Source organism: Euleptes europaea, chromosome 6, assembly GCF_029931775.1.
Source record: "Euleptes europaea isolate rEulEur1 chromosome 6, rEulEur1.hap1, whole genome shotgun sequence".
Taxonomy (NCBI): Eukaryota; Metazoa; Chordata; class Lepidosauria; order Squamata; family Sphaerodactylidae; genus Euleptes; species Euleptes europaea.
In genome coordinates this window covers 79,586,272-79,600,599 of record NC_079317.1, presented here as the reverse complement: position 1 = coordinate 79,600,599, position 14,328 = coordinate 79,586,272, and the positions used below count along the sequence as shown (strand labels likewise).

The 14,328-nt window shown below is 42.2% G+C and overlaps 1 protein-coding gene across 1 annotated transcript in view; it reads right to left on the bottom strand.

The window, feature by feature from the left end:
* The window catches only part of KIAA1549L (KIAA1549 like), a 154,471-nt gene that overhangs the window by 99,520 nt on the left and 40,623 nt on the right, over window positions 1-14,328 (bottom strand). Inside the window, exon 2 of the mRNA XM_056851136.1 lies at window positions 2,588-2,914. Coding sequence (XP_056707114.1) covers window positions 2,588-2,914 — 327 coding nt within the window. The remainder of the gene's footprint in view (window positions 1-2,587; window positions 2,915-14,328) is intronic.

The window sequence follows — 14,328 nt, the reverse complement described above, 5'->3', positions numbered from 1 at the left end:
TCAGGTTCTGGGACAGTATGAACTGTTGATTTTGACCCAGTAACAGAATGCGTTTCATTATTTACTTCAACAGTTAATTTAGACATTAAATCAGAAGCCAGCGGCAAAGGAAATGATGTTGTATATAAGGAATTTATTGGTGGAAAGAGCCTTTTGGAATTAGTTGTTTGAGTCTTCTGGTTAGTGTGGGAGTTAGTATAAGACAGAGAATGCAGTGAGTGAGAGTATGTTGACAAAGTTGGCAAAAATGTACCCATACTAGTAGAAAGTCTCGCGTTATTTGCCATGAAATCTTTAGATGTATGATTGGATGGGTTTTCAAAGTCTGAAGCAAAGTTCAAATTCCCAATAGTAAAATATTCCAGAACATTTCTATGTGTATTTGTTTCCTTGTCTGACTGCAGAGATGGTACTTCCGTGCTCTGTGAAAGGTTCTGTATAAGGGATGAATACTGATCAAAAGATGTCTCAATAGGAAATGAGTATGCATTAAGTCCCATGAAACCTTTAGACTTTGTTCCAGTAAAAGCTGAAACATTCTGAATATATGCTATTGATGTATTAACCGATGATGTTAGAAAACTTGAAGGCATCAGTTTATTTGAAGAATTTGTATGCTGCTGCATGTCTGAAGTATCAGAATATTCTGCTATTAAATCTGTAGGATTTGCATCATCCTCTGTAGTTCGGGAAATCTGAGCTGTTCTCTTTTTTGCAGACATGGTAATACCAGCTGAAGACTGCCAATCTCCATTGTTCTGTTTTAAGGCTAAAGCTGTGGTTTTAAACATCTTTCCTGTTCTGGAAGTATCTAAGGTCTCCTTTAAGTCAGCACTAGAAATATCCACAGAAGCTGGCACTGGGCTTCCAAAAGGGTCTCTCGCTGGAGGAAATGATGGCAAAACATATATGCCTGTAAATGCAATAGTGGTCCAGGAGGCTGTATCAGCCATAAGTGAAGTTTTATCCATTTTAACATCAGATTTATAAAAAAGTGGCTGAGATATATATTCTGTGTGTGGCATCATAATGGTGGATACCTTTATATTTTTCTTCTCGTCTTTTGTTAAGATAACTGTTGCACTTTGTACATTAGAAGCTGTTAGCTGAAAATTTTTAGAGTCATTAGCAGATTTAAACATGGAGGTGGAATCAGGTTTTGAGAGGCCTTGAATGGAAGTTGGCAGAGATACTGACAATGCAGTGGAGTTGGTATTTTCCAGTGACAAAATTCTTTCCAGCTTTGTTCGCCATGGCGTTTGCTTGTTGACAGGAATTTCTAGACTGTAACTTGTGATTTGCATCCCTGATGACTGATCAGGAAAGACATTATCAGCATTAAAATTTGTGAATATTTTGGCAGTGCTATTTTCTTTGAAGGATCGATGCTGTAAAGATCCCCCTAAAAAATAATTAGGAGACCATTGTATAGGTTCAGAAACTGTGGGAGGTGTGGCTACACTAGTTTCATAAGTGACATCAGAAGTATCTTTTGACGAAGGCCAGTTAGTTGATTCTGTGATATAAGGATTTGTTAAATAAATCTTTGAGAAGAACTCATCATGATGTGGTACTGAAATGGTACCATGTACTGCTGTATTAAAAGTCCAGTTTCTCGCCACTATCAGGGAAGTGACTTTATCTGGAGAGTAAGAGACTGGTATGCTTGTAGATGCTGGTGCTTGAGCACTGTTTGTAGTTACTGCCTCTGAAACAACTATAGTTGGCACTGTTGGAGAAGACACATTTTTCCTCAAATGGGAAAGACTCATTGGACTTTCAGAAGCTGATAATAAAGGCATCTCTTGGGTAGAATCTGACAACGATACAGAAGAAAAATCAGAAATATTTTTCAGCAATACAGAAGGAACACTTGTAGTATGGAGAATTGATGTGGAAATCCAAGGAATTGCCGTCCTGCTGTTAAGAACTGGGGACAATGCAGTCACATAACTGTTTTTTTCTTTATAAGTTATCACTACATTAAGTGGCTTACTGGTGAGCATTGCTATCAAGGATGCATTATGTATCAACCTAGAGGGAGATTTCTTTTTGCTAGAATTCAACAGCATTCTCTTATTAGATAATAGAAGGGAATTCTGATTGGATAGTATTGCATGCAAAGGAGAGCGGCGTGTTCTATTCCCTCGGTATACCTGTCTCACTGCAGGTGTGATTGCATGCCCTCTAATAAATCCAAAGCTATTACTAAAAAATGTGGCAGTTGAGAATTCTCTGCCACCCTTGCTGGTTAATGAATATTTCGTTGTGCTTGCTGGATTATCTACACTCTTATCAAAATAAAAATTTGCTGACTTTAGATTGAGTGGATTTTCTTTATTTTTGGATGAAGGCACTTTAGTGGGTGGCACATTTAACTTAGAAACAATAATGATATGAGATGATTCTGTTACCAATGGCAAAGGGGATGGTGATGGAAAGGTTAAGAGCATGTCTGATCTTGTTGTGGTTTCTTTTGAAATGGAAAATGTTGCATGTGGCATTATCTGAGATGACACAGTAGTACTCGAATGCGTCACAGATGGTGATGTGGACAATGCAGAGAACACATTCATTTGAGGCAAACCTGATACAATAGTCATTTCCTCAGCATCTTGAGACCTCATTGATGATTCAGCTGGTAACTCAGAAGGCTCCTGGGATGCACTGTTGCCACTGCCTTGGTACAAGCTTGGCAAAAACCTTGTGTGGCCAATAGTTCTGGTCCGTGTCCCTGCCAGTGTACTTTTTATTATCTGAAGCAGATTTGCATTCTCCAAAGCTTGCCTCATTGAAATGTCACCCACTGAGGAAGACTCAAGTTCTCTAGAAGGCCATGTTGGTGATAATATAGCTCTCCAGTTGGTAAAGGACTCTGAAGAAGGGGCAACATTTATCGGCTGCTGTTCAGTACCTGCAAAGTAATACATTTGTATTAAATATTTTCCAAGAGACACAATATTCAAAAGACAGGATATCTCAAAGTGGGACTATCACAGGTGGAAATGAGAAGACTGTCTGAGGGAGTTGTGGGTGGGGAAAAAATAAGGAAAAAATGCAGCTGCCTGTCCTTCAACCAGCATTTCAAACATGGCCAAAAGTATACAGATAAGACAGCTGGAAAGCCAAGTACGTACTGGCTAGGTGGTCAGACAAATAGTAATGTATTTCTGTCTCAGAATGAAGTGAAGAGCTTCTTAGGGACTTAAAAACAATCCATGAACCTCTCTGCACAAGACATCTACAGTTTATCTTCTGAAACAATACCAGTGAGCAAACAAATGATAAAACATATGATAAAGGAAGATAAAACCATATGATGGCAAGGATAAACTGCACTTGAGAATGGGATGCTCGTCGTATTAACAATGCTGAAAAACACAGGTCAAGCCCTGTGATTGCAATTGCTCCTATTGTTCACATAAACATACAAAAGCCTGACTTTGCTTGAAACTGTGCTGTGCTTGACAAAACTCCCAACATTACTATCAGCCTTACTGAGTCAACATATTACATAAGATGTCTGGGGTTAGTAGCAGCAGTACAAAAGGAATGGGAGCTGACAACTGAGCTTCAGTGGCTTGGCAAACCAGAGAGCATAGGAATAGAATCAGTCTTGGCTGGGTTCCTCCACGGAGCAGCTGTAAGAGTTTATCTTGACAGCCTTAATTATGTGCACAATTACATGCAAGCAAGAAAAACATTGGGAAATAAATTAGAAAAGGAGAGTGGAGATTAAAGGAGAAAAGATTAAAATGAAGATTAAAATTATCTCATCATATATACACACACATGCACATACAAATACAATGACGTTCTGGAAAGTAACAGCACTATGCGTGTACTTGTAATAAGTCAGAAATTGCTCTCAGACTTACCAATACATTATTTTTCATACACATACTTTTGCATCAAAACGAATGATTCAAACCTGATTTATGTTGTGCCTGAATATAAAATCATGCTTTATAAAGAATACCTACATTCCAGTATATCAGAAGCATGGCACAAGAGCCACACACACACACACACGCCCATCCTGTGAAACTCTGCATTCTGGTGCTTGTTGGGGTAAGCAGGTGCAATGGACACACCACACTTTTTTCACTTAGAATGTGGAGAGAAATGATCAAGAACACAGGATAATCTCCAGACTACGGAGATGAGTTCCCCTGGAAAAAAATGGAAGCTTTGGAGGGCATCACTTCCCTGCTGACCTCCCTCTTTTCCCAACTCCGCACTCCCCAGACACTTCCCTAGACTTGCCAGTCTCCAGGTGAAGCCTGGAGATCTCCCAGAATTACCACTGGTCCCCAGACTACAGAGATCAATTCCCCTGGAGAAAATGGCAGCTTTGGAAGGTGGAGTCTATGCCATTACCCCCTGCTGAGGTCCTTGATAAGAACATAAGAAAAGCCCTGCTGGATCAGACCAAGGCCCATCAAGTCAACAGTCTGTTCACACAGTGGCCAACCAGGTGCCTCTAGGAAGCCCCCAAACAAGACGACTGCAGCAGCACCATCCTGCCTGTGTTCCACAGCACCTAAGATAATAGGCATGCTTCTCTGACCTTCCCATCCCAAACCCTGCCCTTCCCAGCATCTCCATGAAATTCCACAAGCTGGAGTTGGCTTCCCTACTTTCAATGCAGTTTCCAGCAAGTCTGATTGCAGCTACTCAGGTTTACTAAGCTGGACGTTGTCATTTTTTGAATTTTTTAAAAACGCTTTGTTTTCAATGTCAATACATACTATGCAGTCATAGAAATACTAAGGTATTAAATTTATCAGTTTTATCCCTTTGTCCTTCTTACATTTTAAATTGGAAACACAGTTCCAAATTTTCTCCATTCTCCATTCTAATACATTTTAAATTGGAAACACAGTTCCAAATTTTCTCCATTCTACACTACTGTGAGCAACTGCAACATCATCTCAGACAAACACTGGCACAAATTAAAAGAACAAAAAACATGAAAATGACAAACAGAGGGGGAGAAAGTGATTATGAAATGTGTAATGATCATAAGCAGGGGAAATCAATGCAAGGTGATGTAATCTGGGGGTGTAGTGAGTTGGCATGGCATGAGAGAGTTTCTGCAGAAACGAAAGAAGCGGTCTGGCTGGACTCCCATATTTGTGGAAATAAAACAATGAACAAAAAGAAAGTGAAAGGGGAAAATGGTAGAAAGTAGGAAGGTTTCACACACGCCAGCCATTGGAAACAAATGAACGGAAGTCAGCTGGAGCAGAAGAGTTGGAGAAAGAACATGGAAGGAGAAACAAAACTTGGGAGCTGAAAACTGCATGGCTTTGCACAGAACAGATGACAAGATATGGCACAAATAGTGTTGTCCCCTCATACAATCAAATGAAATTGCCGCAGTGTGTTCATGCCTCAAATTGCTCTCCCAACAAACCACAGGGTGTTGGCAGAGCTTAAGAGAGGAGGCCTTGAGCTGCTGGGAAAAAATGTGTTTTTTTTTACTCTGGGTTCTGGTGTGATGGGTTGTGCCTAGGGAAAAAACCAGAAGGGCGATGAAAGACAGAGTTTGGGAGGAAAAAAGGTCCCTACTCTAGTCACAGGGGGAGGTATATTCTCTGAGGAAAAAGGTATTCCTGGCTCAAGTATTGTGAGATAATTACTTTAAGCGCTGTGAAATAATTTCATGGTAAGAAAAAGGAAAGAAGGGAGAATCTCCATACTTCTAGTTTTAGGCACCAGAGTATACACATGAATGTCTGTGTGCAGGTTCTGGGACTAAGCTACCTTAAAGAGTTGGAAACCTGGGTTAAGTAAAATAACATCAGCGCTGTACTTGTTGAGCAACTCATTATTTACACAGAAAATCTGTACCTTTCCTTAATACTAGTTTTTCCTCCAATACCTTTCCCTGTGAAGTATGATAAAATTTTGTTATTTTATTGTTGAACTGAAAAAAGCCTCTGGAGTCTCAAAATAAAATGAAATAGGAGACGACGGAGAGATGTCCTTCCTCGTCACACCTGCCAAACAGGTAGGCCTGGTAGTGCCACCTGAAGATCTCGGTGGGGGGGAGCTCACCTCTTCAGGGAGCCCATTCCACAGAACCAGAGCCACAATGGAAAAGGCCCAGGCTCTGACTAGGGTTGCCAGTTCCCACCTCGCAACCGGCGGGAGATTCAGGGAGGCGGGGTTGGGGGCAGTGACCAACGTCATCTACGCAAAGACGTCACTCACCATTTAAGCGGAAGTGCCTACGTGAGGCTTTTCCTGCCCCCGGTTCCTCAGTCTCCAGGCAGCCGCCAAACAGCTGAACGGCAGTGGGGAGAGGAGCTTCTCTGCCGCTCTGCCCATGTCCCTGCTTGGAAACCAGGGACGTTGGGCAGAGCGGCATAGATGCTCCCCCCTCCCACACCACCACTCAGCTGTTTGTCCCTGGTCTCTCAGGCAGCTTTTGCTGCTTGGGAAACCAGGAATGTCAGGCAGAGCAGCAGAGGCGCACCCACCACCACCACCACCACTGCTCAGCTGTTTGTCCCTGGTCTCCCAGGCAGCTTTCATTGCTTGGGAAACCAGGGGCATTAGGCAGAGCAGCAGAGACGCTTCCCGCCCCCACCGTCACTCAGCTGTTTGTCCCTGGTCTCCCAGGCAGCTTTCCTCACTGCTTGGGAAACCAGGGACTTCGGGCAGAGCTGTAGAGATGCTCCCCCCCCCACTGCTCAGCTGTTTGGCAGTGATGCAGGCTTTCTCTTTAGCTCTGCCTCATCTCCTAAGCTTCCCTGGCCACCCCAGCAGTACGAGCCTTCTCTGCCACTCTGCCCGACATCCCTGCTTCCCAAGCTGCTTTCCCCGGGAGGAAAGGCAAAGAAGGCTGGCACGGCTGGGGCGGCCAGGGAAGCCGTGAAGATGCAACAGAATGAAACGGAAAGCCGCACCTCCGCCAAACAGCTGAGCATTAGTGTGTGTGGGGCTGCGAAACTGGCTGCCTGGAGACTGAAAGAGGGGGGAGGAAAAGCATCATCCCAGCTATTCCCGCTTATACGGTAAGTGATGTCATCACGTAGATGACACGGACACGCCCCCTCTCTTCCACGCCTACTTCCTCCCGCCAACCAGCTGAATGTCTGCGGGCAAAGACCACAAGGAGCAGCAGATTGCCCACCATAACCGGGCAATTGGGAACCCTAGCTCTGACTGATGGATTGACTTAGTGGTGGGATAGCCCACAGATGGCTGCCTGATTACCATAGTTGATACTCAGGGACATATGCCTCTTGTATGTCTATTAACACATATAATATATCTTTCATACCAAGGTATTTTCTAGTCTATCAAGAAATCAATGCTCATACACCTCAGAGATTAAAAAACAGGAACTGAAAGAAAACATCCCTCCAACTGCTAATGTGATAAATAATTGAGGTTAGGCACAGTCATTTGGTAACACTCCATTGCTGCAGTTATGTAAGAATAAACTGGCCAACTTTATCAACAGCCAGGAACATACCATTTAAAAAAACAAATACATGCAGAAAAGACCAGAAACTCAAGCACAAGCCACGCTGCAATTAAAGGAAGATACTTATAACATGTTAGTTGTTTGGGTATGTTAGAATGAAAAAGGAGGTAAGATATCCCCTGGGCCTGCTACTCCAACCAAAAAGCTGATAGATATATAATGCTTGCTAAGATAACTACTGGGGTGAACTTCTTTGTTTCAGCCTTCAGTGGAGACCAGAGGAGGTCCAACCTTCTAGGCAGAAGTTAGCAGTTGCTCCAGGACAGGGCGAGGAACTGCCAGGGATGGCAGTAGTAGCAAAATGGCCCCAGCAGGAGAGAGGATGCACCATGCACAGGGGAACCTTTTCCCCACAAATCAGCTACTGAGCACAGCAGAAGGAGTTTTGCCAGAATGAGGGGTGGGGCTGGCAGAAAGGGTCTCTAGCTGGCCCTATGCAAAACCGGCTGGGTTGGGGTAAGGCAAGGAAGGGGTTAAAAGAGAAACAGGGCTCAGAGAAGGGAGGGGCACGGCAGGTCTTGGCCAGCATGGGTGGAGCCCCAGGGACAAAAAGGGAGATGTCAAAGGAAGAAGGCAAGCTGGCTGGAAAAGGCTGACAAGGCACAGAGAAGAAAGAAAGGGGGCCCTTGAGGCAGAGCTGAGGCCATGAGTACAGCCTCGTCCTTGGTCCTTGAGGTGCAATTCAAATCTGGAATTGGTTATATTACTAGAAATAACTGTGTATATGTACACATGTGCCATCATTTCAAATTTTCCTAAAATGAGTCTGGGCCCATCATAGTAGAGACTGCCCTCCCCTAAATTTCATCCTGATTAAAATATTCTGAGAACAGTATAAATTTTTGAGTATAAATAGTACACTACCATCAATGTCATATTACAGCAATCCAGCCCTAATGAACAAACAGGTTTGAACACAAGTAATAATAAACATTGTAAAATGCCTCCAGAGCATATTCTTCTGCCAAACAGACAGCCTATCCAGAACACAGAAGACTGTGGCACATAAAGACTTTTATCTGCTTATCAGGCTTTCTTCATTATACCCCCACCATAGTGCAGTCTTCTTAAGGCCCTGGTAATAAAGAAATGTATTTAAAAGTTTGACTTTGTACACTGTACAACTAGGGTTGCCAGCCTCCAGGTACTAGCTGGAGATCTCCTGCTATTACAACTGATCTCCAGCTGATAAGAGAAAATAGCCACTTTGGCAATTGGACTCTATGGCATTGAATTCCCACCCCTCCCCAAACCCAGCCCTCCTCAGGCTCCCCCTCAGAAACCTCCCGCCAGTGGCAAAGAGGGACCTGGCAACCCTATGCACAACTCCTGCTCGACCACAGACATTTGCAGAACCACAATGCTTATTCTCACAGACACAAGCTATACACTTCATGCTGCAAGGACTGCTTTTGTACTACTGAGTTAAACAGAAGATAACAGAAGAAGAAAAAGAAAGAAAGGCTGAATTAATTCAAGCTATTCCATTTTACAGAGTTCTCAATTGGGGATGATGGTTGGAAAGAAGTCATACTGTTTTATTATATTCTAGCAAGCTCACAGTACACAGGGGGGACCAGCTATACCCACTTTATATGAACAGGAGGCCAGGAATATAATCGCTCACACTGACATTGTTCAGGAGCTTCCAAAACCAGCCTGCCCCCAATTCATCGTCCTCTGACCATTTCACTTTTGCAAACGGATCTTCTGCCCACCTATTTCTCTTGAATCCAATGACTGATCTTTTCTAACGTTACAGTGCAGTTTGCCAGTAAGAACTCTCATTATCCCCTGTAACTTGCTCCTCTGATCAGCTGAGCTTTAAGAAGAATTTGGAAGAACTTATAACTGACATTCTAAAGTTTATAAGGAATATGTCAGTTGACACAATATCAGTAGGGCAAGTACGTCATAAGCTTTCAAATGCCACCTTGTTAGTGCAAGTGACCTGATATATTATGGAGGTTATTGAATGAAAACAATTTTTTAATTCCCTTCCTTTGTCTGCTTTAACCATGGTTTGGCATTGCATCTCCATGAATACAAACTTAACACTAAGAATGCCCCTCTCTTAACCAGGGTTTCTAAACCCCTTCATAAGAGGATTAATAACACTGATACAAATATAATTCTAACCCATGGTTAAAGAACAAACTTCTGTCAGAGAACGGAGGAGGAAGTGAAAGAGAGTGCTCGCCCTGAGACTCACACAATCTAATGCAGATGAACCATATGTACTGGGAAGCTAATTTACAGTGCCCTCCTAAACAGAATTATACCCTTCTGAATCCACTGAAGTCAACAGACTTAGATGAATATAACTCTGCTTTCGGAATGCACTGCATAATACATAGCTGACACAAGCTGTAATTTTTTTGGCCCATACTAGGCCTATTAATATTACAATATATTGATATTAAAAACATTATATATTGCTAGAACATTCCCATTGTGAACCAGCAGCTTGTTATAAACCAGGAAACAAAAGGATAGGGATAGAAATAAGTCTCAAACACAGGAAAGTTAAAAATGCAATTCACAAAGTATCCATATTAGAAAATGAGCTTTAGAAGCATTTATGAAGCATTTATATTAGAAGCAGTTATGAAGAGAGGGATACAATTAAATTTAGATATGGATGTATATAGAGAAATTATAGATTATAAGGAAGGAGATTGGGTTTTAAGAAGTAGAGAAGAACTTAATATTAAAGATTGGTTTATGTATTATAAATTAAAAGATATATTTAACAAAGATAAGCAAGTTGGATTTAATAAAAATAAATCCAAATTAGAAAATATACTAATAAAGGGAAATAAAGGATTGATAGGAAGGATACATAGGTTATTAACTGAAGTAAATTTAGAACAAGAAAGAATTAAACCAGTAATGGTGAAATGGATGAAGGAGTTAGGATATAATATTGATTTGGAAACATGGGAAAACTTATGGAAGAAAGAATTCAAATTTACAATAACCAACGAAATTAGAGAGAACTTATATAAAATATTTTATAGATGGTATATAACTCCCGTGATGATAAGTAAAATGAAAAAAGGAGACATGGATCTATGCTGGAAATGTGGAAATGAAAGAGGAACTTTTATGCATGCATGGTGGATATGTAAAAAAAATTTAAAAATTTGGAAAAACGTAATAAGAGAAACTAATAATTTGATTAATATGAGAGTAAAAAGAAATCCTGCATTCTGTTTATTGGGGATTCCTCAAGAAAAAATGGATAGAAATGATAGGGTCATTTGTTGCTGCAAGAATTATAATAGCCAAAGTTTGGAAGCAAGTAAATAAACCTTCAATTAGTGACTGGAGAGAGAAATTATGGATGTATATGAGGATGGCCAAATTAACAGAATTCCTACATGGAAAAGATATGGAAGAATTAAAAAAAACATGGGCGAAGGCCGTCACATATTGGGATAAACTGGCAAAAATGGATTTTACTATTTTAGTTAATGAGTTATAGAAATAAGTTTACCTTTTTTTATCTTATTGTCAATAATGTAATCTTTAAACTGTTTAGACACTTCTCCGGAAGTCTGGTGATGGGTCACTTTCTATGGTGGGTGGTGGGTCAAAAGGATATTCTGAATTTTGTAATTTTGCAATTTTGATTGAATTAAGCAGATTATATAATTGATATTTTTTGTTTTTTGTTGTATTTGTTTGTTTTGTTTTATGCGTTATGTTATAAAAAGACAAAAATATATAAAGAAAATAAAAGAAAATGAGCTTTTTACTTTATTCATAACCTTTTTCCAAGGATATATTTTATTCAGTATTGTGAAGTTCCAAACCAACTGTAAAGATGCCCTTTTGATCCATTTCTGATCCTGGATCAGTTTAACACAATAGCAGATAAGATGAAAAGTAAGTGCAAAATTAGTACAACCACCTCCACCCCCCACTTCATATACGCTGCAATTTGCTGTAAAAATTCAAAAGGTACCTTGGCTCTAGGTGGTAAAATCAGTAAAAATATCAATTCAGTACACACCAACCATGAAAAGGGTAAAATACATTTGGGAATTATTAGGAAAGAATACAATGAGTGTCATATGGCTTTTTAATTATTTTTATTTGAGATATTTATGTATCACTTCACTACCACAGCACTTGAGGCAATGAAGCCATATTTAGAACATACAGTTCTGGATGCCCCATCATGTACATGAAAAGGGTGCAGTAAAGGACAACTAAAGCAAGAATGTCACTGATCATTTTCTCAACAAGAAACTTATAGGCAACGGTTTCATATGATTATAAATGATGTGGAGAAAGTTATCAGAGATAAATTTCCTGTTCATAATAGTGAACTTACTGGGTGTAGGTTCATGACAGACAAAAGGAACAATGGGATTATCCAAGAATCCATGAACCTCATGTAGTGGGATCTTTCTAATTCCCTCTCCCAATACAGCCCACTGAACCCCTCCTCCCCAATTTTGTTCCTAGGGGTTAGCAGGCCCTCAAGAACAACATGGGAGCAAACTAGAGGTCTGCAGTAGGAGGGGTAGCAGAAATTGCAGCCCATTCTACCAAAGATTAAGTGCCCTTTGGAACTGGTTAGCCACCAATATATTTGTCGGTGGAAGTGCCGTCAAGTTGCAGCCAACATATGGCGACACCATAAGGCTTTCAAGGCAAGAGATGAACACAGGTGTTTGCCATTGCCTGCCTCTGCATTGCTACCCTGAACTTCCCATCCATATACTAACCAAGGCCAACCCTGTTTAGCTTCTGAGATCTGATGACCATCCAGCTCAGGGCCCCTAATATATCTAATTCACATATAATTAGTTACCATAACTAACCATCTCATTACCATAAGATACAGTGATGGCAACTAGTTTAGATAGCCTTAGAAAAAATATTAATGGATAGTGGCTCTTGCCATGGCTATTAGTCACGCTGGTAAAATAGCTTTCTTATTCATAAGAAACCTGAGAAACCCAAAGGTAGCATATAAACAATGAGGAATAAGACACACAAATGCACTTTAGATTTCAAGGTGAGTTAGTTGCTTCCCTCCCTCTCCTTCCCAAGGTTCCACCCCCAGACCTCCAGGGATTTCCCAATCTGGAGATAGCAACCCTAAGGAGGACATGATCTCTGTAGCTGGGAGATCTTTGTGATTCCAGGAGATCTCCAGGCTCACCTGGAGATTGGCAACCCTAGAAGGAGAGAAAGAAGCAGGAAAGATACTATGGGGGCTTTCAGAAAAGAAAGACGAAAGGGAGGGAAATGAGATACCTCCTTATGGGTTCCCACTTTTTACTACTAATATTATTATCATCATCATCTTCATTTATAGCCCATTTTCCTCACTGAGGCTCAAAGCAGATTATAAAGTATGAACAGCAAAGACCTCCAATAAACAAGGCTGTAGGCCAGGGGTGGGGAGCCTTTTTCCTGCCAAGGGCCATTTGCACATTTATAACATCATTTGGGGGCCATACCAGGTGTAGATCTCCCGGTGTGTGGGGGCGAGGCTAGATTTGCCAGGTCTCCAGCCACCACCTGGAGGTTGGCAACCCCAGGGGAGGCCACACAGAGAATGCCTGGAGGGTGCCCCCGCTACCCCGGTCCTCCCCCCTAGGCGGGAGGGCAGCCAGCGGTGGGCCCAAGCAAACGAGGCGCCAGGGGGGCGCAGCACGCGGTCGATCAGCAAGGGAGGAAGAGAGGAAGGAAGGAAAACAGAGAAAGGAAAATTGAGAGAGGGAGAAAGAAATGGAAAGAGGGGAAAAAAGAAAATGACCAAGACAGACAAAGAAAGAGACAGAAAGAGAGGGAGAGAGAAAAGCCTTTCCCCACACACACACACACCCGCAGGCCCCCACAACCTGGCCCAGGCTCCATGCCCTCCCCCCCTCAGAGTCCACAAAAGGCCCCCGAAGCCCGATCGGCTCCTGCGCACATGCTCTGCCACTGGGAGCCGTGGGCCTCTTCCCCCCCCTCCCTGCTCAACAGCCGACAGGCAGCGAGAGGGGCTTACAGAGTGCCCTGGCGTTCCTGCATGCTGCAGCTATAGGGGGCAGCCTTGCGGGAAGCGTCCTTCCTCCTCCTCTCGCCGACCAACAGCTGTCAGTCGGTGAGAGGAGGTCCAAAGGGCACCGCAGCTCCTCTGCAAGTCATGGCCCCAGGAATACCCTCAGGGAGGGCTGCCCTGCCTCGCCCCTCCATGGCAGGGCCCTGGAGCTCCCGAGGGCCACAAAAAATGTCCTCGGGGGCCGCATACGGCCCCCGGGCCTGAGGTTCCCCATCCCTGCTGTAGGCCTAGGATTACAGAACTGGAAAACAATGCAAATGAAAACTGGTCTAAGTCATGACATACCATAATGAAGAAACTGGGTTACAAAGGTAATTGCAGTACAAAGGGGGGTAATATGTAAATAAACAGTGCAACAGACTACATTACTATCCCTTTCAGAAACAATTATGAAACAGCCCCTAGTGATAGTAGATGTGCTACTTCACAATGAAGATGTAATTACACATGCAAGACACTTCAAGATACTTTAACACCACTTAATAGCTGGATGGAGGGGCAGGAACCAAAGCCTTGATGACAAAAAAATAAGATAAGCCAAATAAGTGCCCTCACTCGTAGTCAAGGAAATTATTCTGCCACTAGCAAGTACAGCTGCATCATCTGCATAAATGAGAGTTATATTCAGAACACAGATGTTCAGTTCCATCATTAGGAAGTATAGCAAATGACTAAGGGTTGAAGAGGGAGATTTGTTCTACTTATTTTAGGTCAATAGTGGCTCATCTGATTGTACAGGAATCTGTTCAGAATAGCA